We start from the raw sequence: 25,413 nt of genomic DNA, 5'->3' as shown, positions 1-25,413 counted from the left end.
GGGGGAATATATTCTATAATCCAATTGAAAGTGCAGGAACGTGAGAGTACAACGAACCAAGACAGACGAAAAGGTTATGGAGCTAATGGTTTATAGTTTACTTGATTATCAGTTTTCTGATATATTTTGTGTTTCCACGAATTTTTCCTTTCTTTAATTTGCCCTTTTCTCAATTTTTAAAATTTTTTCACACCATTTTAGAGTGAATTCCACCAAGATGTGAGTTTTCTATCATTTTGTCAGTACTTGTGTGTATTGATAGCTTTTCCCATAGTTCATACTGCCCTTTTGGACAGGTCTATATTTTTGCTCTTGTAAACGCAAAGTTGTAAACGCTGAGCTATTCCATATAAAATCAGGAAGTTCACGAGTGAAGCCTTAAAAATTAAAGTTAGATTTTATGTTTCAAATTAAATTTAAGTTTGTTCGATTTGCACTTGCTGATCGCTCAAAGCTCATGGGATAGAGGCGTGGGTGTCGTTTTTAAGCTTGTGCATCACCCTTTACAAGAATTTCCATTAAGAAACCTGGATATCTTTAATTTGTACTATTGTTTTCTTTTAAGATTTTAGCGAGCATTCTCCGTTTTTTGTTGACTACTTACAGTCTTATCACGGACACTTGCGTAATGCCTTTTTCATCCTTGTAATTGTCTATTTCCTTTGTTTTTTTTTTTTATTAGTTATGACTCAGTAGGTTACGAAAATGCATTTTAAATATTGCATCGTCTCTGAAGTTTAAAGTCAATATTTTTCTCCTTCGTTTTCTTTTGTTTTTTAACCCTTAAGAGGAAATATGTGTATGTCAGACGCCTATGGTTTTTCTTTGTATTACATTGGCAACACTGGGGCCGCGGTGGCTCAGTGCTAGAGCGTGCACCTCTGGTGCTTGGGGTCCCGTGTTCGATCCCAGCCCCGCCAAATGAACTTTGTGGTAAACAAACACCGCGTGCGTGGGTTTTCTCGGGGTTCTCCCGTTTCCTCTCACTTTCTTCATTCACCATTTTATTTATTATTCATCATCACCGTCTTCTTTAGCCTCACCGGCATAACCGTGGGACGTAAAACTCAAAGATATTTCATGTTTACATTGGCAACACTGATTCACTAAATGTATCGGTTTTCTTAGTACCTTCCCATTATTTAGTTGTATGTGTGTCACAGTAGTACATTGTTGGTGTTAATGTCTGAGTGAACATTTGTCGATGATTTTAGAAAACCTACGGTGTCTGAGAGCTACACATTTCCATTATCGTTTATATTTTTGCGTGATTATTGGACAGTTTTTCTGAAGAGAGTTTTTCTTTCAAAAATTTTTGTGGTTTACTTCATTTACCGTGAAATAGAAGCTATAGAGCTCTTGAAACATACTGTTTTGTTTGTATGAGGTTTTATGTATTTGCAAAATATAGACCTAGTACCTCGAGAAAGAAATTTAAGAATGAAACTGTAAGTACAGCAGATCCTTATTTCACGGGAAAAATTCCAAACATGCTGAAAGTACAGAAGGACTTTATATTATTGTCTTCAGTAGATTCTGACTGAGACGCCTAATTTTTTCCTGAAAGTCAAGAATTACCTACTGACAGTGAGGGCGATACCAATTCTGATACAGTGCCAGGTGTAAGCTCAAGTAGTAACAGAAGTGTCAATGTGAGCAGCCCTAGTCAAGTTTCATGTGATAACGAAGGCCTTAGATACAGAGGTAAAAACAGGTTTATTTGGAATTGAAATGAACCACTAAGAAACCGAAGGATTCTTCATCAGAACATAGTCAGAGGGATGCCTGGTATAGTCACCATGTAAGAAATCTGGGGAAAAAAATCCTGTCTACCGTATGTGATGATGATATAATTCAGGAGATTTCAATATGAAGTTGGAAGAAAATCGAAACAAATTTGAAGTAAATTAGAGCAAAGTCAAACTACAGATCTATTGACTTATCTGAAAATAAAGCCCTTATTTCTTTCCTAATATTGTGTTCTATTTGTAAATCAGGATACGAAGATATGTATTCACCATTTTCAAGACACTTTTGGACGATCTCTATTTAAAGCTACCATGTTCGTTAAACATTTCCAAGCTCTTTTGGACAAATAGCACATTTGAACAAGGTAGCTGCATGTGGACAAATAGCATATTTTGCAGGGTAGTAATATGTAGAATTATACTAACTTAAAATTTGTCAGTTTTTAAATTTATGTACTATTTTTATTTAGATATTGAAATATTTTCCGAATTTATATTCCAATAAAACCGAATTAATATATGTAATTCTTGTTTATCATATTTTGCTCGAAGTACAAAATATAAAGTTTCATTATTCTACATTACACATACGTTTTTTAAAAAAGATATTGCTTTATACATGCCCGTGTCCCACAGACACGCACTTCCTGTAAGCGAACAAATATAACGTTCCCTGTTAAGGTTTAAGATATTTTTTGAATTTAAAAATTACTCTAATAGCATATATTTTACAAAAATGGAAATTTTAAAAGAGCTGGGAGTGAATCAAAAAACTACTCTCTCTTCTTTGTCTTCAGTTAAATATAATGTTACTATTTGGGTGAATCCTTCGCGATTAATTCTCATCAGTATTGTCTTAAAATCGATAGGATAAAGCGCGAGTAAAATGGAATTGAAACAAGAAGAAACTACTGGCAATCAACAGGGATATCATCTAAAAAGTTTGTCCTTGGCTTTCTTTTCATTCTTCCAAATATCTCTTTTCCATTTTGTCTATTGCCAAACAACATCTGGAATTACAAACATGTATTATAACGAACATTAACAAAACGGAAGTGATGTTCACTTGTTCCAGATTATTTCAAGGGAAGATAATTTTGTTTATAACAAGATTCCGTCTTCGTTTATAAAGATTTATAATTTGTGCTGAAGTAATGTATGATTTTTTCTTGCTTTCTTAGTTTTTTCTTCTCCCGATATTCTTCACTATATATTGAGCTAAGTTCTGGAATTAATTTTTTATCTTACCATTTGATGTTATCCCATGTATCTGCATTAGCTTTTTCTAATATCAATAATGTTCTCGTTTCTACGAGGGTCACTATGAGAAGCTCTGAGGAGCGTAGACTTAAAATCATTAGTAAGGCGCACTGACTGTAACATAGGGACGTTATTTCATATGCGTATTTTTTATTAAACAGGCTTATCAACAGTTGTATATGCAATATTATTACAAACTATCCTCGCAGACCGTTTAAATACTCAAAAATTTAAATAAGTAAAATGCAGCGAAATGATAACTATTTTATAATAAGTTACTAGGTTTGGAAACACCTGCTCGACACACAGGTACCGTAGTGAGTTATTAAAATTGGCAGAAGGCCATTTTATAACTTTTTCGTTTGTATAGAAAAGTTTAATCAAATATTTCTGATTCAGGCCTACACATCCGGGATAACAATGCTACCAGCTTGAAATGTGCAAAATATAGCTAGAGGACCAAATCTTTAAACATGTACAAATTTTGCCCTGAAATCCAATCTAAACGTTGAATATAATACAACTCAAAGATATGGTAGTCACACAGATTGATTATTTGATCTCTGTGGGTTCAAACTTCAGTAAAACGATCATATGGGATTTCACTATATTTGACCCAAAGGCCGTTGCTTGTAGGAAGCGCAAACCGTTGGCCGCTAGGTTAGTCCGACGCTGATTTCTTCCGAAGTTTGGTCTACCATGCAGTAACATGTTTAATCACATTAGGTATTTAATCTAATAGTATAAGCATTACAGGAACCATGACCTGTAAACATTTTCGTCTTTCTTTGTTTAATTCCCTTTTCCCTTTCCTAATGTTAATAGTCGATATAATTTTTTCAATTTGTGCTCTCTTGGTTAATTTTTACTATGATATGCATTTTCTTTTGATGATTGCGTTTAGCTACATAATAGGAATTGTTCCAAATATTTCTTAAATGTTCACGTATTTCTCTTTAATCAATTTTTTATTACTTATCCTAGTCAGCTAGCCACTAACATTTATGGAGACTGGCGTTCTAAGAAATAGTAGCTCCTTCCTCTAGTTGAATTCTTTCAGTTTATGTCTGATAGCTGGACACCGAACATGGCAACACGCATGCCTCGAAATATGACATGCCAGTATATTTCTCCAATTGAAGCAAGAAAGAATGAATATTTCGCCATCACTTAGAGACGCACTAGATGGATTTGATAAAGTACATTCACGTTGGATTCTAAGAGATGAAAATTAATGCAAACAAAATGAATATAATAATATGCATCATGCTGAGAAAGCATGAACAGGACAACGAAATTTTAACTCTTAACATTAGAAAGTCTGCATTTCCCATCTTTTTGGTTTTTGTTTTTCTCTTTCCTTTAAGGAATAAACCGCTTTTAGTTGCAATAGCGAACATAATTTACAATGCTTAACTCCCTGAAAAAAAACTGTAGTTCCAGGCTGCCATTCGAACGAAGATTAATTTGAATGAGTCTCACACGCTGTCTAATTGGGTGCACAATCTAAGGCGTATGCTCAAATCAGTCATAAACTCCACACTGCCATATAGTTGCCCCCGGTTCCATTTCAAATTTTAAGTTTATTTACGGTTTATAGATGTTTATGGGTTAACATCTAGCCTCAGAAAAAAAACATTGTATTTGTAGATCAAAGTCAGACAAATTTAATCCACTATCTTCAGAAGTTACTGTTACGTCTGCATATATACAGGGTGTTTAATAAGTAATGGTCATAAATTAAACCGTAGATAGTACACGCCAAAACTAAAAAAAAGTCTTAGTAAACACGTGGCCGCAAACGCTTCGTAACTGTAACGCCTCGTAACTTCGTATAGGGGCTGTTGAAAGTGTGGGAAAATGAAATTTAGAGACGAATATCTCAAAAAGTGTGAATCGGACAGGGCGGTCCAATGAATGACTATCGAAGTCAGACCTGCGCTATGCAGAAATGCATGGTTGATAACTATGTAATGCGCGCGCAAGGGATTCCCCAAAGAAACGGAGGGATTCCCGGAACGCGTGCTATAGGCAGTGGACGAAAAACTAGGAACGAGCACAAGATGTGTAGGACTTGCCGAGGGCGTATACAATGCTTTCGTATGGCACATTCTCCATGAACAGCAGCTGTACCCATACCTTCTGCAACGTGTTCAACCTCTGACCCCCACAGATTTTCCGGTGAGAATGCAGTTTTGTCTGTTTCTCCGAAGATAAATTACTGGCAATCATCATTTCATTGATGACGTCCTATTTACTGATGCAGCACAATCACCCAAGATGGCATTGTAAATTTTCACAAATCTCATATCTGGGCTACTGAGAATCCACTTGCAATAGTGAAGTTAGGACATCAAGGTAGGTTTTCCTTAAACGTGTGGGTAGCACTTAGGTGATCAGCTCGTAGTGCCATTCTTTCTTCCTAATGCATTAACTGGGATTCCATATTTGAGATTTCTCCAACACGATTTGCCCCTTCTACTCGAAGATATACCTCTCGATAGGCGTCAGCGACTGTCGTTTATGCATGATGGAGTGCCAGCACATTTCTTTAACCGTGTCAGAGAACATTTACATGCCCGATTCGGACGAAAGTGGATAGGACGTGGGAGTCCTATTGCTTGGCCACCGCGCTCCCCGGACTTAAATCCTTTAGATTTCTTTCTCTGGGGCCATGTGAAATCGCAAGTTTATTCTACCCATGTTGCAACATTAGAAGACGTTCGAGAAAGGGTTGAACAATGTTGCGGACATATTCAACAGGATGCCAACATGTTATCACGAGTACGTGGATCTTTGCGAAGACAGGTACGAGCATGCATTCGCATGAATGGACGACACTTCCAACATTTACTTTAATGATTAAGTAAGTTAATTTCTTATGCAACTCTTCTGTAGTTACACATCTGGGCATTTACTGTTTACCTTATGATTAATACTGTACACATTACCAACATGACGATTTCTGTTTGTTGATATGGACAAACACGACATGTCCATCATTTTTCGCTTGTTGTAATACACTTACGCGTTCAACATCCGGAATGTTTCATATTCGCCTTCCACATACTCGAATGTTGTAATGCTTTTCCCATTGCAACCCAGTTTGCGGATATTCGTTAACTGCTTAGCACACAATGCTTCATCATTCCCTTGCATACCGTTTGATTTACCTAAGTGCTGCTACACTTGTACGTATGCATTAGTTGTCGGAATTCTTCCTGGAGCCATTTACAACGTACATCACCACACTTCGATTGCCTCCCTCATTTCCTGCTGGTTATGCAATCACACACGGCACGTAAACATTGTCCGCCATTTTGTATCTTTTCTAACTTTCGACCTGGTACCACGACTTATGAATTACTGGTGGATAGACTCGCTCTCGATGTTCATCTCGAGCCCCATTTCCTTGGACAATTTTCCGGGAATCCCTCCTTTTCTTTGGGGAATCCCTTGCGCGCGCATTGCAGTTATCAACCATGCATTTCTGCATAGCGCAGGTCTGACTTCGATAGTCATTCATTGGACCGCCCTCTGTCTGATTCATACTTTTTGAGATATTCGTCTCTAAATTTCATTTCCCCACACTTTCGACGCCCCTATCTCCGTTACGAAGCGTTTGCGGACACATGTTTACTAAGACTTTTTTGTTAGTTTTGGCGTGTACTATCTACGGTTTAATTTATGACCATTACTTATTAAACACCCTGTATAGGATCAATCGAGGATTTCCATTGAGAAAAGCCAAAATATCTAAAATAGAAGCACTTTGAATGTGGTATTGGCGCACAATGTTGCGTATATAATGGACCGAAAGAAAAAGAAATGAACGAGGACTAAGGGTTGCTAATGAAGGACAACAGATCATGAAAATAATAGGAAAAAGCAGAAACAGCATGCTTTGCCATCTTATTCGGCACTCCGATATGATCACCATGCTGATAACGGGAAATGCAATAGAAATACCAGGAAGAAGAATACCAAGGATACAATATATAGGCAGTTACGAAGAAGAGACGTTATCAAGTTTTTAAACTCATCTCCCAAGATAGAGAAGAGTTTCAAAATTTCCATGTTGCCCACCTATTATGGTTGGGGTGAACAAGATGGAATCGACGATTTAAATAGTGATTTCCCTAATTTACTATATTCACACTAGTTCTCTAAGGATAATTAGAACGCTGATTTCGTAAATCTACGAAGCCAGTTGTACCTCTTGAAGGAGGTGTACTCACCAGTAATCCATGCGGGAATGACATTTTTAGCTTTGTTATGTAATGTTCGGGCAGCGTAAATAAAACTTCGAAAATAATATTCGCAACCTCCCGCATGAGGGAGTTAAGCATTGTAAATTATGTTCGCTATTGCAACTAAAAGCGTTACATTCCTTAAACGAAAGAGAAAAACCCAAAACAGAAAGATGGAGCAGGAGGGAAATGCAGACTGTCTATGCTTAAGAGTAAAAATGTCGTTGTTCTGCCCATGCTTTCTCTGTCTCAGCATGATGCATATTATTATATTCATTTTGTTTGCATTAATTTTCCTCTCTTAGAATTCAACGTGAATGCAACTTACCCAATCTATCTAGTGCGTCTCTAAGTGATGGCGAAATATTCATTCTTTCTTGCTCCAATTGGAGAAATATACTGGCATGTCATATTTCGAGGCATGCGTGTTGCCATGTACGATGTCCAGCTATCAGACATAAACTGAAAGGATTCAACTGGAGGAAGGAGCTACTATTTCTTAGAACGCCAGTCTCCTTAAATGTTAGTGGCTAGCTAACTAGTACAAGTAATAAAAAATTGGATTAAAGAGAAATAAGTGAGCGTTTAAGAAATATTTGGAACAATTTCTATTATGTAGCAAAACGCAATCATTAAAAAAAATGCATATCATGGTAAAAAAATAATTATAAAAGGACAGATTGGAATAATATATACCGACCATTAAAATTAGGAAAGGGAAAAGAGATTTAAACAAAGAAACGATGGAAATGTTTACAGGTCATGGTCCCTATAATTTTTATACTAGAAGATTAAATACCGAATATGATTAAAAATGTTACTGCATGGTAGACCAAACGCCGGAAGAAATCAGCGTCGGACTAACCTAGCGGCCAACGGTTTGCGCTTCCTACAAGCAACGGCTTTTGGGTCTAATATATGAAACACCATATGATCGTTTTTTTCTGAAGTTTGAACCCACAGAGTTCAAATAATCAATCTGTGTGACTACTCTATCCTTGAATTGTATTATATTCAACTTTTCAATTTGGATTTCAGGTTAAAATTTGTACATGTTTAAATATTTGATCCTCTATCTATATTTTGTACATTTCAAGTTGGTAGCATTGTTATCCCGGATGTGTAGGCCTGAATCAGAAATATTCGATTTAATTTTTTTTTTTTACAAACGTAAAAGTTATAAAATGGCCTTCTGGCAATTTTGATAACTCACTACGCTACCTGTGATTCGAGCAGGTGTTTTTCCAAACCTAGTAACTTATGGAATACCTATCATTTAGCTGCGTTTACTTATGGAGAAAGAAGTTAAGATTAATACTGTGTAGAACTTGTACCTATACTGTATGAATAATGTATAGAAGCTGTACCGTATAAGAGATGTAAAGAGTATTTACCAACCTTATCTTTTAAGATTTGTGTGTTTGTAGGATTGCTGAAGGCAATGGTTTCATGGTAAATTCAAGGTGAAAACATAATAGTGTCTGGAGAAAAGTAAGATCATTATGTCGTTTCATTACGTTTCTGGTTTTAAGTTTGTGCTGGCATGTGATGGTATTATTGCCACCTCGCATACAGTTTTGATATTTCGTGACTTTTCACGTCACACTCAGTTAAAATAAAAATTAATGGTTTAACAAATTGTTCATTACCATAAACAAGTAATAAAAATATCATTTAAATTACTTTGACGATTCTCATAGTGCTTGGATTCAAAATTCAAAATATGTATGTTGCATCCGTTAGTGCGCTCTAGTTCTGAAACAGTTGTTGACCACGAGGAATATACGTGGCATTTCTCACCAGGTGTTGACAATAAGGTAACACTGGTTAACAAAAAGAATGTCATTGTAATCCACAAGGAGCGTAGCAGATTGGGTCTCGCGGTAGCGGGAGGTTGTAGGTGTAGTAGGGAGTTGGAGAGGGGTAGGTGCCGAAGAAACCAGGAGGCGGCATGCGTTTTGCTGTGACCAAGTCATACCAAACCATAGAATGTAATCGTTCTATTGTAACGTTATAATTAAATTTAACGTATTTTTCGTCACATTAGTCCAGTTCGAATACTAAGATAAGTCACCACTATCAGGCACCCTTAATTTATAGGTATATTTGCAATAAGTAGTGGTTGCATAACTTTCAAATTAGACACATCACATTCACCACAACTACTTTTTATTCGGTAATCTCCGTTAATAAATACCAGTTGCCATAGCAAACCGAAACAAAAATTCTATTTTATTACTGTAAGCACAAATACAGATTATCTACCTAAAATCAACATATATTCTATATGTTTTTTCTTCTTCTTCTTAACAACAGATTGTGCATTTGTAAGTAGTGCCTTTGCTCAAGATAGCTACAAGAAAAATGGAAGTAATTCACAATAATATAATATCGTTTCATGATCTGAATTGGCATGTCATGAAATCAAAGAATACAGAAGAGAAAAGTTTCAGACCGTGTGTTTTCACTGATGTCCTTAACAAAATCATTCAAAGTGTAACTAACCGGATTTCGAAACACGAAAACCTTTACCACGACTTTGTGTGTTTCGATCCAAGGCGGATTTCTGATTTAAAAGACGTACTACCCTCAAATGCAATGAAGAAAATCTGTGGCATAGATAAAGGGAAAACTATCGAAGAACAAATTTTATGCAGATATTTAGTCCAAGACATCGCAAGGAGATGTTGTGAGTGAATATGATATTGAATATATAAGTAGTGAGTATGAAGAGAAAGCATGTTGAAGCGATATTGAACCAGGGATGTAGGAAATCAAAGGAAACTTGCAAGTCCTGCCTTACTTGTGCGTTCAAAATTATATATGAATATCAAATGTATGCTTTATGTTATACACGCCTCTTTAAAATTATACAAGTTCCTCCTTCTCTCCCTCTTACACATGTAGAAAGGAAGTTGTAAATATGCTTTTCTTGAAACTCAATGTTATAAAATAAGGATTAAGAGCGAACCTCGGGAAAGACAACCTTCAGTCGTTTATGTTAATGCAGTATGAAAGGGATATACTAAACAAAGTGAATAAATTCTTTCAACAAAATGCAGAATTGAAAAGATTTCTGATATAAGGTAAGGATGTCCTTTCTTCTTGTCATGTAAACAGATCAAAGTAATAAAAGTTAAATGCTATATATGTATATGATGCACTGCCACTATATATATATATATATATATATATATATATATATATATATATATATATATATATATATATATATATATATATATATATATATATATATAGTGACAGTGCATCAATAGTAATTAAGTTGTCTGAAACCAAAGTGAACTATCATAACTCCATTTTCGAGCTGTCAACAAGTATGTGTAAAACTGGAAACCCGGGATGTCAAATACCACAAAAATTGTACATTGCCACATTTTTACATCACCTTTTCATGTGAGTTTATCCACCACTCTTTCCAAAAGTGATAATTTATCACAAATTATGAAAAACTACAAAGTTTAACCTGGTTGCTGATAGTTTGAAAATGGATTTAGTTCACTGTTTTAAGAAAGCTCAATTGAGGTCCCCATAATAAAAGGGATTCGTGTTATACATGACGTTTCCAATAGGTTTTATTTATAATCGGAAAACCACTTCCGGATCACAATATACAAACTTCAAGAACCTCATCACACTCCACTCGAGGATCTACCAATGAGTGAATTGTGTCGTGGTTATCCTCCCAGCTTATATACAGATGGTGATAAGAAAAATGGAAACACCTGTTGTTGGCAACACGTCAGATGTATGGGTTGGCAGTGATGTGGCACCTGCAGCGCCGGACCGCTGGTGGTGGTGTGTTAGGTCGGTCTCCATACTACTTCAGGCGCAGTGGAACAGCAGTGTCCAGTGGCTGCCGGAGCTCCTCTGTGGCTAAGCGGTTAGCTTTCGCGCCTTTGGCGTGGGAGACCCGGGTTCGATTCCCGGCGGGAGCTCATGTGGTTCGGATTCCACGTTAATCAGTAGGTCCAGGTCTCATATAGCCTCGCTGCTGAACGGGACGTTAAACTCAAACACAACAACAAAAACAATCCAGTGGCTGCCTGAGACGGAGGTAGTGTAAATTGAGAGACCTATCAGATTTTGAAAGAAGACACATTGTTGGTGCGCGGTTATGTGGAGTGAGTGTGACGGCAGTGGCTATTGTGTTAGGTGTGTCGCGTGGGACAGTGTCGAAGGTGATGACGGCCTACACAACACAGGGGAAAACCACATCGGGGAAGCGGGATAAAATCATGAGTGACAGGTCACGCCGGGTATTAAAGCGCATTGTCACCCAGAACCGTCGTGCCACTGCGGAGCAAGTGGCGGAAGAACTAAATCAGCAGCCCCCCCAACCTGATTCGACAATCACAGTCCGCCGCGAAATACATGACATGAACTTAAGGGGTCGTGTTACACGTGCCAAACCGCACATCAGGGACTAACGCTTTCACATGCCGCAATAGGTGCCGCGACCATGCAGCTCTGACCGTTGAGGACTGGAAACGTGTGATATGGTCGGTTGAGTCATCCTTTACCCTATTCCCAACCACGGGCCGTGTTTATGTGTGGAAAACACCCAAAGAAGCTTATGATCTGCAGTGTCTCCGCCCAACTCTGAAATATCTCGGCGGCTCGGTGATGCTGTGGGCCGCAATATCGTGGTTTTCATTTGGTCCTATGGTCAAACTTAGCGGACGAATCACTGCCAACGATTATGTCGCAATTTTGGAGATCACTTGCATCCTATGGTCCGGATGTTGTTCCCGGACAATGACGCCATCTTCCAGGATGATAATGCACCCACTCACACAGCTGGAGTTGTTGCAGAGTGGTTTGAGGAACATCGGGATGAAGTTCAACACCTCCCCTGGCCCGCAAAATCACCAGATCTCAACATAATTGAACATCTGTGGTCCGTGTTGGAAACACGACTCCGGCGACGATTTCCACCTCCATCCTCTTTCACAGAACTGGCCGATGCCCTGCTCGAGGAATGGTGTAAAATTCCACTTGCTAGCATTCACGACCTCTATGCCTCCATCCCACGTCGCATCAAGGCTGTTCTGAAGGCGAAAGGTGGCCCGACACAATATTAATCTGGTAAGTTGCAATTTCGTTCAGGTGTTTCCATTTTTCTGATCACCATCTGTATTTCACTGTGGAGTGTCAATTTTGTAGACAAATTTATCTACTTCAAAAGTCACTTCCCTTGCCCTCCAAGGTCTTCATCTTATGTTTGATGTAGATGTATTATTGAGTGTAACGGAATAAGATTATGTGGTTTTGAAACTTACAACTTTGAGCGTTTAAACGGTCTGCGAAGATAGTTTGTAATAATACTCCACATACAACTGTTGATCAGCAAGTTAAATAAGAAATACGCACATGTTATAACGTCCCTATTTTACATTCAGTGCGCCTTATTAATGATTTTAAGTCTACGCCCCTCACAGCTTCTCATTATGACCCTGGTAGAAATAAGAACACTATTGATATTAGAAAAATTCATAGGCCAGGCTAATCCAGAGGCATGGGATAACATCAAGTGGCAAATAGAAAATTAATTTGAGAACTTAGCTCAATATATAGTAAAGAATATCGCGAGAAGAAAGAACAACGAAAACAAGAGAAAAATCATACATTACTTTAGCACAAATTATAAATCTTTATAAACGAAGCCGAAAACTTGTTATAAACAAAATTAACTTCTCTGGAAATAACCTGAAACAGGTGAACATCACTTCCGTTTTCTTAATGTTCGTTATAATGCATGTTTGTAATTCCAGATATTGTTTAGCAATAGACCAAATAGAAAAGAGAAACAAACATAACAAAATGATATTCGGAAGAATGAAAAGAAAGCCAAGAACAAACTTTTAGATGATATCCCTGTTGATTGCCAACAGTTTCTTCTTGTTTCAATTCCATTTTACTCGCGCTTTATCCTATCGATTTTAAGACAATACTGATGAGAATTAATCGCGAAGGATTCACCCAAATAGTAACATCATATTTAACTGAAGACAAAGAAGAGAAAGTAGCTTTTTGATTCACTCGCAGCTCTTTTAGGATTTCCATTTTTATAAGGTATATGCTATTAGAGTAATTTTAAATTCAGAAAATATCTTAAAAAACAGAACGAAACGAAGGAGAAAGGGATTGAGTTTAAACTTCAGAGACGATGCAATATTTAAAATGCATAATCGTAACCTACTGAGTTATAACTAACCAGAAAAGAGAGGCAACGAAAATAGAGAATTACAAGGAAGAAAAAGGCATGAGACAAGTGTCCTAGATAAGACTGTAAGTAGTCTACAAAAAACGGAGAATGCAGGCTATAATCTTAAAAGAAAACAATAGAACAAATTAAAGAAATCTAGGTTTGATAATGGAAATTGTTGTGAAGGGTGATTCATAAGCCTAGAGACGACACCCAAGCCTGTATTCTATGAGCTTTGAGTCATCAGCCAGTTCTACTCGAACAAACGTAAATTTCACTTGAAATGAAGATCTCACTTTAATTTTTAAGGCTTCACTCGTGAACTTCCTGATTTTGTATGGAATAAGTCCGCGTTTACAGCTTCAAATGCAAAAAAAAAAAAAAAAAAAAAAAGGACCTGTCCAAAAAGGTAGTATGAACTATGGGAAAAGCTATCAATATACACAAGTACTGACAAAATGATAGAAAACTCATACTTTGTTGGAATTCAATCGAAAATAGTGTCTTAAAAATTGAGAAAAGTGCAAATTAAAGAAAGGGAAAAATACGTGGAAACACAAAATATATCAGAAAACTGATACACAAGTAAACTATAAACCATTAGCTCCATAACCTTTTCGTCTGTCTTGGTTAGTTTTACTCTCACGTTCCTGCTACTTTCGATCGGATCATAGAATATATTCCCCCGTGTAAGAAATATAATAAAAGTGGAATATAATTTTTCTTAAAGCAGTTTAAATCTTTGTCTCATAAAAACTAGGATTCAACCATCATCGTGCTCTACTATTGTAAACCTACATTCAAGAATGAAGTGCAGCTTAGACGGTGCAGTTTTCTATCCTACAAAGAAATTTTGTTCGAAAATCGGAATGTACTTAATAAATTCTTATTTATGATAATATTCTTAATGTGGACTTTACAGGGCTAATTTATAAATAAATAAATAACGCTTCGCTGGCATTTTATGAGTACATCTCTTTAACCCACCAAGAAATTTGACTTTACATCGCTCTGAAATAAACTTAATTAATAATGATGATCTCAGCCTACAGGAGTTCTATATAGAAGAACGAAAAGTCGCTTTTAAAATACCCTTTTTAAAAGTACAACGAGAACACTATCTGGTAAAATGCTGCTGCCCCATAACAGAAATTGAAACTAACGTTACTCAGAAATCGATTTGTAGTTATAATAACAACCCCCTTTAAAGGGAACCCAAAAGTAAGAAACCGACGTTGGGCACATTTTTTAAATATATTAAGGTTCTATTTTATCAAAAGAGATACTTTACATAGTTATTTTGTATTGATAAATCTATTCTTAATCTTCTATCCTAAAGCTGTTCTTAAATAAAAAATACAAAATCCTGCGGGACTTGTGTCTATGGCCATTCTCACTTATGTCTAAAATCTAAAAGCAGGGTAACAAAATTTATTTCACTCACCTAATAAGAAAGACGTGATCTCAAATTACATTCTCTCCAGCTAGAAGCAAAGTAACTGGCAATAGCTCTTAAAGTTCAAAACATGTTTCAAATAGAATGGTTGGGAAATTTTTCATGGTTTGTACCCGGGATATTCTTACATTCTTTTATATTCTCAAATAAGATCTCAATTCATTTCACTCGCCTAAAAGAAATGAAACGGTCTCAAATTATACCATCCGCAGAGTAGGAGCCGTTCTGATCACCAAGTTTGAAACAAGTTTAATACTACGACCAAAATTTCTTTCATTGTTTGTCAGCACGGACATTAATACTTCCTTCTTCATTAAAAAAAAAAAATACTCACGAGTTACTTGTCTCTTCTACCAGGAATAGCAGGATGTCAAATATGCATACTTCTACGATAGGCTCAGAGCAGGTTAAACAAATGTTCGAATTCGAAAGGGCTTGAAATAGAACGAATTGAAACTTTCTTTGTAGTTTCAAGGTAGGGATATTCTTACAAATTTGTAAATTGCATAAAGCACAAACTCCTTTTTTGTTAAACTTAATTACTAAAAATGCAAAAAAAATAAGTTATTTATTCCGTAATGTTGGTTGTAGAATAGTTGCAAGGAAAAGGTACAAATCCGATACAAGTTAGGAAGATATTTCCAATCCTTCTTCTTGATATATTATCAAACTTGTGGTTGGTAATAACTGTTTTTCCGCTTCTCAACACAAAGGATATAATTTGAATTTGTCTTATCCGTAATAAGTGAGGGAAACACATTTGTTACTATATGATACAATATAAAATATACAACTATGTCCGGAGATAACAGAAACTAAAATTATCCGTTTCTTCTATTCTTTACGTACTCTAAATTTTGGCCTCTCATTTACGCTCTCTGAGGAACTGACTTGGAAGTGTTTCACTTCAGATCACGTTATCGCTATCCGATGAGTGAAATAATTAGTTATTTTCTACAATCTATTAAAGGATAAGAATATATGGTAAGGTAATATGGTCAACCACTTGCACCTTCGTTACTTTCTGATTATTGCTAATGCTCCTATGTTTATGCTCTCAACATAGAGCTTATCATAACCTGCTCTAATGCTATTCACAAAAATCGAAATATATAGCCTACAAGGTTTGGAATCCTTCTTTTACAGAATTTTTGCAAACAATGCCTCTCGTGTGTTATTAGCATCGTGGAACATTCTTCATTATTGCTTTTTCGCTAAAAGTAAAAAGGGCATGCGAAGATAAATACTACACTCTGAGTACCGAAAAATTGAAGAAATATGTTATGCATCACATTCTAAAATACAGAGAGCTGAACTGTGTGAAATAAATATTTAATATGTTGAGCGTGTTCATTTAAGTGGCATTTTATTACGTTACGTCCATTCAAATGGGTAACATAAAGGGGAATGCGGCGTAGGATCGACACTGCGTACGATCGAAAAATTCAGCTCAAAACCTGTTTCGATCCTACGCAGTTTCGATTGTACGCACTTTCGACGCTACGCAGTCTCGATCCTACGCAGTTGCCCTGAAATAATTTAAGTTTTAATCATGCGCTAATAAAATATATATTTTTTCTCTCTCTTTAATTTGTTTAACCTGTGCAGCTATAAATTAGGGTTATATTCATGGACTCCACACGACCTAAACTGCGTAGGATCGAAACTGCGTAGCGTCGAAACTGCGTAGGATCGAAACTGCGTAGCGTCGAAACTGCGTAGGATCGAAACTGCGTAGGATCGAAACTGCGTACGATCGAAACTGCGTAGAATCGAAACTGCGTAGAATCCAAACTGCAGGTAGGATGGACAAGTTACAGGCGCCCCCCCTAACCCTCGCAAAACCGTCACTGCTGGTAATTAGTAATAATAACGATTTATAAACAATAAGAAATGAAGTCAGCCAACTCACAGTACACGCACTATTTTTACTTCATAGATGGAATGAAGAAAAGTTTTGTCAGAATGGTCGAATGCTGAGTTGGATTCCGGACTTCTCGATAGAGGCGCAAAAGCTCCAGTCAATCATGTTTGTTGTGCAGTTGTATTTATCTTAACTTAAATATATTCCGTAGTCCTTTTATTTGTGTGTGTTGGTGGGGTGGGGAGAGTTCCATAATGATATGAAGGGTGTGAGCCAAGAACATGGTAACTAACAAATTTTCAATTGCTGAGTTACGCAGCATCACATAGGCAGCAACGCATACCGCTTCGTTTAATCCCTCATGTATAGACTTACGTGAAAAATCAGCTTTCCGACTTTCAAAATGGATTGTGCAGCAGAAAATTTCTAATTTCTTAAAACAGAAAAATTATGGGTTACCATGTTCTTATCTCACACCCTTCATGTTCAATCCCTCTTGTTAAAAATACAGAAAACTTGAGGACTGAATAAACAGTAATGGTGCTTTCGTGTTTATATAAAACTGTAGAATTTCAAGAATATACAAAACCAAAAGCTCTAGGTGTGCAGCCTTTAAGTGTATCATATAAATCTAAGTATTTTTCTTATGTTTTATTTTAATTTTATTTTGTTCCAAATAGAGGGTATGGAATATTTTGAAGTAAAAATACTACATAGAATTTTGCTACTTATTTGAGTATTTTTTTTAAAGAAGTATTTACTTTTAGGGTTGGCTGGTTTACACCAGCTGTTTTTCTTCTTCTTTTTTTAAAATAAACAACTGGTTTAAACCGAAAAAAAATAAAAGGTATTTCTGCATGCCTGAATGCCTGTTGTTTTATAAAGAAGCCAAGGTTGCTTAAATATACTGATATAAATTGACAAAATTTATCGATTGCCTACGTAGCTTCCAACATTAGCTTGGATTGTACTTTCAATGATATGTACGCACTAAATTTGTAATTTAATACCTCAGTTTTAGCGTACTGATTATGATACGTTGACCTTTAAATTTTACATGCAAAGCAATAACAGGACTTTTTCCGTTATTGTTTTACATTTAGAGTAATGACGGGATTTTCCCGATGGCTAGGGCGGGAGTTTCTCAATTTAAGAAATTTACTGACCGGACTTCTTTAAGCTTACGTCAGCTCTTCCAGCATAACCCCGTTGTTGCATAATAACACCAAGGCGAAACAAACTTATTTCTGTCAATATGTAATATAAATACATAAAACAAAATATGTAAACCCAAAAAAACCTGGTTTAAACCAAAATAGCCTAGTTTAAACTCCCCCCAAAAAACGGGTTTTTGGCATTTTCAAAAACAACCATGGCTCTTGCCAACCCTGCTTACTTTTGTATGTAGGAGGTTAAAAAAAAATCTTATTATATACATTGGGTAATCCTTTGGTGGAAGTCGTAATGTAAATATGTTGAGAAGTTAAACTGTTTGAAATATCTTTTCGAAATTCATGGTTTATTTTCGAGGTTTTATATTATTATCGGCATCAACCACTAATTAAATGACTTTTTGTATTGTAGAGAAGCGAAACAAAATCTGGTTTATCAATTTAAAGCAGAATTTTCAAAAAAGCCCAAAATTTCCCAAGCAAAAAAGCGAAGCAGAAAAAACCGAGTTTTTTTTCAAAAAAGCCGGTTTTTTCCGAGCCCTTGCATCTCTATTATTTCGTAAAGGCTGTCAAAAAGTTAGAGAAACAAAACTCAGATAAAGATTCATATGCTGTTCTGTGTGTACTTGTCTGCGTAATATGAATGAAAATTTATATGATTTTATGTACAGCTTAACGACCTAATCACCAGTTATTCATATGTATGTCAACAACGTTACAATGTTGTACTTCGCTTTGGGAGTTTCTCATTTGTACAGTGAACCTCAATTCGATTTATTATTGGAACACGTACCCGTGGGAGTAGGAGCATTTCAATGTATTCCGTTACATTTCACAAAAATATTTTTAACCGTAAAAGATTCCAGAGAATAAAATTACGAAAGTTTACAATTATTACTGGAAATCAATGCTGTCATCCATTTTGAACATTTTAAAAGAACATAGTTTCTAATGTATTGAAATTTCATTTCTTATGAATAGTTTGAAACGTTGTAAATAGTTGTAAAGAACCTGAAGAAAATTCGTCAAAATCCTCCTACAATGGGGAAGTCGTGTTAGACATGGAGTTAGTGGATGCAGATGGTGGCATTGGAAAAGTCCGGGTCTCCTGAGCACAGTGGTGATATCAGAAACCGGGCCCCAGCCATGAGGCTCCAGAAAAATGGGGTGCCGAAGTTTTGGGCGCGGGTTCTTTCTATACGCCTATTAAACATGGAATTGTATGTGGGTGGTGAAGTTGGAAATGTTCGGGTCGTCTGAGCACAGTGTTAACGTCAGAAATTGGGCCCTTGTCTCAAAGGTCCAAAAATGGTGTCCGGAAATTTTGAGCTTGGCTTCATTATATTTTTCTTTTAAGCATGGAGTTATTGGATACATATTGTGGTGTTGGAAAGCTCCGGGACCTGAGACTCCAGAAATGAGATCCCAAAAGTTTGGGTTCAGGTCTCTTTTATTTGCTTATTTAACATGGTGTTAGTGTTAGCGTTTGAAAGGTCGAGGTCGATTAACGAAAGCGGTAATGTCAGAAATTGGGCCCTGGCCTCGAAGCTCCAGAAAATGTGGTTCCGAAATGTTGGGCTCGAGTCCACTCTATTTCTCGTTTAAGCATGGAGTTGTTGCATACAGATGGTGACGTTGGAAAGATCCGATTCCCCTCAGCACAGTGGTGGTCAGGAATCGGGTCCCCACCATGGGGTCCCAGAAATGGAGTCCCAATGTTTTGGGCATGAGCCCCTTCTATACGCCTATTAAACATGAATTGTTGTACGAAGGTGAAAAACTTGTATCCTCCTTAAAAAAAACTTATCTTCCTTATAATTATTAGATAATAATGTCAGCTCCTAAACACATATAAAAGATACCGAAGTTATATTTCAGCAAAAAAAATTACCATAAAACATCTATTTGCATGTATAATGACTGAAATGTATCATACTTTGCTTCCCTCCCAAATAAATTCATTTCACCATTCCATTTATTCTCATCATCTGCGTCTCCTTTAGTCTACTCAGGATGACAGTCGAACATAAAACTTACAGATTGCATTTTCATTTTCACATTTGGAGACCCTGTATCTGTGTTCCTTGAGTGCTCCAAATGCTAAATAATAATGGGTTGGAAGGCCCATGAAGTTTAGTACCTGGTACACCCATTATCTCAACTTGCCCAAAAAGTTAAGGGCTCACGTTAAGTTAACGCCCCAAAACTTTGGTTTTCACACCTTATTAACTATATTGGCCCAAAAGATGAAATTTGTTAGCCCGTCGATCTTTATCTCGACTAGCCCAGAAAGTTGGGAGGCTCTGGTGAAGTTAGCTCCCAAATTTTTGGCGCCTATATCACATTAACTATGGGAGAACGAAAGCTGAAATTTGGTAGCCCATCCAGCCCGTAGACAGTACTATGTAGGCCATTCATCCTATGGACCAGCCCAGAAACTTGAAGGGGAGGGCTCACGTTAAATTAGAGCCCGAAATCTTTGGCGCGCATATCTCATTAACCCTTTCGGGACAAAATCGATTTTGGGGTTTTCGTAGACTTTCAGTTAATGATTTATTGCCCAAACACTGTTAGCCCGATTGATATCGTTTACATCTTGTATTTTAGAAGAGGGACATGGCTATTTTTTGGTGTAAGTTAGATTGCAGTGTTGCTAACGGGAGGGATTATTGAAAAAATTTAGGAGTGAAAATTAAAAAAAAATCCCTAGCCGAATTTCATGATTTTTTCTAGCTGGCAACACCGAAGCCGCATGGGTTCAAGTCACCTAAAAATAATTTTATGGTATGTTGACAAGGTACAGTAAAAACCTGAAGTCGCAGGCTGCCATACAAAGAGAGAAAGAAAAAAACTCTCTCATAATACACATGAAATTTTGGCACTTCTTACGCGTCAGAAGCAAAAATCAGCATACATGATGGTTCACCGGCTTCCCTAATTATCCAATCGTGCTCCTCTATGGTGCGTTTTGTAGGCCAAGAATGATTTCAGACAGTTGTACGTTGGTTTGAATATAGCCCAGGACACTGAAATAATAGGGGGGGAAAGGATAAATTTCCCAAATTTTTCACAAACAATTACAATTAACATTAAATTACAATTAAAAAAAGTTTTAATCATTTGTTTTAAATAATTTGTTTTAAACAAAACAACCCTGGAAGTTAGTAAATTTGGGACGAAGCCCAAACTAGCAAAAACTTGAACTAATTACATTAACCTTCGATTGTGCCACCTGCAAAGTCTATAAAAGAAGTGACAATTCACAGCAACTAGGTAACTAAGAAAATGTTAAGCTAAGTCAATTGAACTTAACGGCAATCTTCTGAACAAGGAATTTGCCAACTTGATCAGAAGTAGTAGCTTTTGGGGGGAGGCTTTTCCTTTCTCCCTGCTGAGACATGTCTTAGCTTTTTTGGTCCTCCTGAATAAGTCATAGTCCCCCAAGAAAAACTTCCTGGGTACACCCCTGTATGATTATTTAATTATATTTGTCACTATTTTATTTGTCAGTTTCGTTTCTATGCAGTTTCGATCGTACGCAGTTTCGACCGTACGCAGTTTCGATCGTACGCAGTTTCGATCCTGTGCAGTTTCGACGCTACGCAGTTTCGACCGTACGCAGTTTCGATCCTACGCAGTTTCGACGCTTCGCAGTTTCGGTCGTATACAGTTTTGTTCCTACTCCGGTTTTTCCCTATATAACTCCCAAAAAATACTATTACTTAATATTCTGTGATTATAAAATAATTGTTTTTTTATTGTTCGATCATATGACCTTATCTGTTTTCGATCCTACGCCGGTTTTAGTTTCGATCGTACGCAGTGTCGATGCTACGCAGTGTCGATCCTACGCATGTAACCCAACATAAAGACGGGAACAGGATTAAAACTGTACGTCAAATATTATAATCTGAGTGGTCTCTGTTGTTAGAGAAAGGACAGTTGGCACACTAGCCTTTTTACTTTTAAAAAAGTGTCGCGTGCAGCAGTGTTTTCGGAAATAAATATTCAAGAGAGAGAAGACGAACAATCTGCATACTGTACCTCAGTACAAAAAATTTGACATCAACCTAATCTGGGATTAGCTACAGGAATGGCTGAATCGATTCATATTAAATGTTACATGTCTGCAATTAGCCAGACATGTAACTCATTTAGAAAACTTTTTATTTTTTCTTACGTTACTGTCACTAGAATGAAGATCCTACGAGTAAAAGAACAGATTTAAATTTTACGCTAAAAACGGTGAGTGGATTATGCTTAGGAGGTTTCTTTAGGCCATATCAGTGAACAAGTGATCTACGACTTACGAGATGAAAAGGGCAAATTCCGCAGATTCCGCCTTAATATGCATTTATGAATAACAGACAATGTTTTGTATATAGTACTAGTTTATATCTGTGGTTATTTTATGTTGAACCACTTCGCAAAGTGTAATCTGAGCTGTGAATAAAACAAGGATTGGTTGTTAATGGTCGTAATATCAAAATTCTTAGTGTTTCGTGTTTTAAGTGCATGTTTCTTATTTTCGTATCAAACTGAGACATTTATATTTTTGTACTTTGAAATAGTTGCTTTTAACTCATATCAATATGGAGGCTAGTGTTTTAGAACAATTTCAAGCAATGTTGACAGAGGAATTAGAGAAACAATTAGAAACCATTGCTCGGAAAATGGAATTGAATATTGGACGTCTAGGACAAAAAATAGATGAATCTGTAACAGAAGCGATTTGTAAGCGTAGGAAATAGCGAATTGAATGCCAAAGCAGACAGTTTACGTAATAATATCAAAGTAAGCCAATAACTCATTAACTGAGGTACGCTCTGAATTAGTTAACGCGGCCAATCATATTGATTCAGTAACTGCCGAGTTTAAAAATAGTGTAGTGGAATGAAAGAAACGTCTCACTGAGAATTGTGAATATATGCGAACGGCATAAGTTGTGTGTTGGCAAGCCACTAAAATACAACAGTGCAAGGAAGTGCAAGGCGAAAAAGAAACCGCAAATATTCTTGAATTCGAGCCGGCCCACGTTGCGGAAGATATGTGCGAAATAAACCAGAAAGTTGATTTCAGTCAGGAAAAGGAAATATGCAGTGTAGAGATAGCGAAAAAGGAAGAATCGTTATGTGTAACTGTAGACAATTATGTTTCTAATGTAATTGTTTAGCCGGCAAGTCATGCCTATGTTTCACACATGATGAATGGTAGAGCTGAGGTTGAGCGTACCTATCCTGTCGAAGAAGCCAGGGAAGGCTTGAGAGTTCAATTGTTGGTTTTGTGTGGTAACGAATTTACAGTGTTGTCGTTTTTGTGTCGGAGCTAAATGGTTTTGCGCGACTTAACAAATTCAAATTTGTCTTCGTAGCCGTGTATGTGGAACGTGAGTTGCATTTTAGTGCTGCAAATCCATTCCGACTTCATCATCGGAAATGCAGTATTAAATAAGTTAAGAATAATAGAAAAGTGCTTTGGTAAGCGTAATTCGGAAGGAACTCAACTCGGTGCAAGACCGGATCTGTGCTTACTAACACAAATCTGTAAAATACCAAATTGCTGGAAAAAGCTTGAAAATTGTTCCTCCACATACGAACCTTGGTTAATAAAGTTTAAAATTAACATTGTCCTATTTCTTTTAAGGTCCAAAAAGTGAGCCTCACGTCGGTGATATCCTATTGTTCCCGAAGAAGCGAGCGAACAAATTGATTCAATTGTGAAGAGAATTGCGGCCGCCAGAGGGTTAATGGTCTTTGTTAAGTATCACTGAAGAAATCACTATATTGTGGAACATCCTATATATAGGTTCAATTCACTGGAAGTTCACCATGGAAATCGGTATATTGGTATTATCTGTCAGGAAAGTAAATGTACACCTATTTTTCGAGTCTTGCATTCCTGGGCTCCATCCGTGGAGAGTATGAAAATTAAATCAATCAAATGTTTACTGCTTGGCAAAAAGAAAAGTCTAACCTGAATAAGACATTGCAGAAGGGCACAAGCTGTGAATACGAATAGTGCATACTGTAAATAAAGGATGACACAGAAAGAAAAAGCCAGAAACAGCTGTTAAACGAAAAAAAAAGACTAAAAATTGTCGAAGTGGGAACAAAAAACCCAAATACAACAAATACGTCGACAACCAAACGTTCACCACGGGATGATCTTGGTATAGTGATTAAGGTGCTGGCTCACAAATGCAAAGTATGCGAGTTTGAATCCCCGGAGAGGATGCTTTTAAAAATGTTTGTTAATAATACATACAGCTCATGAGAGATGGTGGAAGAGGTCGTATTTAGTCTTTCGTAGCAATTATTATTGATAATTTTTAGTATTGATAATACTTTTAGTCTTTGCGTATTGCTTTTATTTTCTTCTTCATTTTGAAAGGAAAGAATATCCGAACAAATGCCACCAGAATTCCTTTTATTTTGAATGTAAACGCCATTTGCAATTAGTAAAGAATAAAAATTGAACGTTCTGACGTACCTGCAAAAAGTAAAAAAAAAAAAACATGGAAGTGGAGGGGTTCGAATCCATACTCATGGTTATTAAAAATACATTTTTTACTTCCCTTACACCTCTCGACATCCCTTACATCCCTTAAACTTTTTTACATCCCTTACACCTTACGTTTCTACGTTAGTAAGTAAGAGGCTTGTGTTTAGGTTGGGCTGGTCAATATGTTGTCAAAGAGGACCGGTTTAGCTCTGACGTAGCACAGGTGCGAGAAGGGAGAAAGAAGCAAATACCTTTTTCTCTCTCCCTCTGTGTGTCTATTTATCTATCTATCTGTGTATATAAAACGCTATTTGTGAAGGCCATAACCACCCTAATTTTCAGCGGATTGAGAAGAAACTTGGCACAAGCATTAATTGTTGAAATATCTTGATGAGTTCGTTAACCAGAATAATCAGATGAAAATGTTCTAAATGGCGGCCCTTCAAACACTTAAAAAGTTCCAAGGGAACCAAATTTCGCCCATACATAGGTATTCAGAAAGTTCGAGTAAATTTCGAAGGAACCTACCCACAATGAATTATTTGGTTTTACTACCCCGAGATGAGGCCGAATTATAGAATACAAGGTTAAAAATTTAAAATAATAAAGAATGGGATTTACCAAAATAGCGTACTCCGAGCATTAAAAACATGTTACATTACCCATTACACATAGGGGGGGGGGACCTCATCTCCATGACTTGGCATATATTTTTGCTAGTTTTTCCATTACTTCGGAAAATAAAATATCAACGGCCATCTGGAAGTCGCATAGCGGGTCACAGATGCCTGCATAAATCATGAAACAACTTTTCTTTCTCTCTTTTTTTTTTACATTCCTTGTACTTTCTCATTCAATAACACATAAGGATTTTGCAAGTTCCAACACATCAGATGAACACAGGTTTTTACAGTACAGAAAATTCAAATACTT

The 25,413-nt window shown here is 36.7% G+C and overlaps 1 protein-coding gene across 1 annotated transcript in view; it reads left to right on the top strand.

Moving 5' to 3' along the window:
• LOC145690997 (uncharacterized) overlaps window positions 1–24,417 on the top strand; it is a 35,299-nt gene extending 10,882 nt beyond the window's left edge. The window contains exon 2 of the mRNA XM_081766473.1: window positions 23,623–24,417. Coding sequence (XP_081622599.1) covers window positions 23,623–23,635 — 13 coding nt within the window. The 3' untranslated portion in view covers window positions 23,636–24,417. The remainder of the gene's footprint in view (window positions 1–23,622) is intronic.
• The last annotated feature ends 996 nt before the right edge of the window (window positions 24,418–25,413 follow it).

The sequence above is a fragment of the Thermobia domestica genome, chromosome 7 (genome assembly GCF_964235325.1).
Source record: "Thermobia domestica chromosome 7, izTheDome1.hap1.1, whole genome shotgun sequence".
Taxonomy (NCBI): Eukaryota; Metazoa; Arthropoda; class Insecta; order Zygentoma; family Lepismatidae; genus Thermobia; species Thermobia domestica.
The sequence above is the reverse complement of the archived record's forward strand: the minus strand, read 5'-3'. Positions and strand labels throughout refer to the sequence as shown.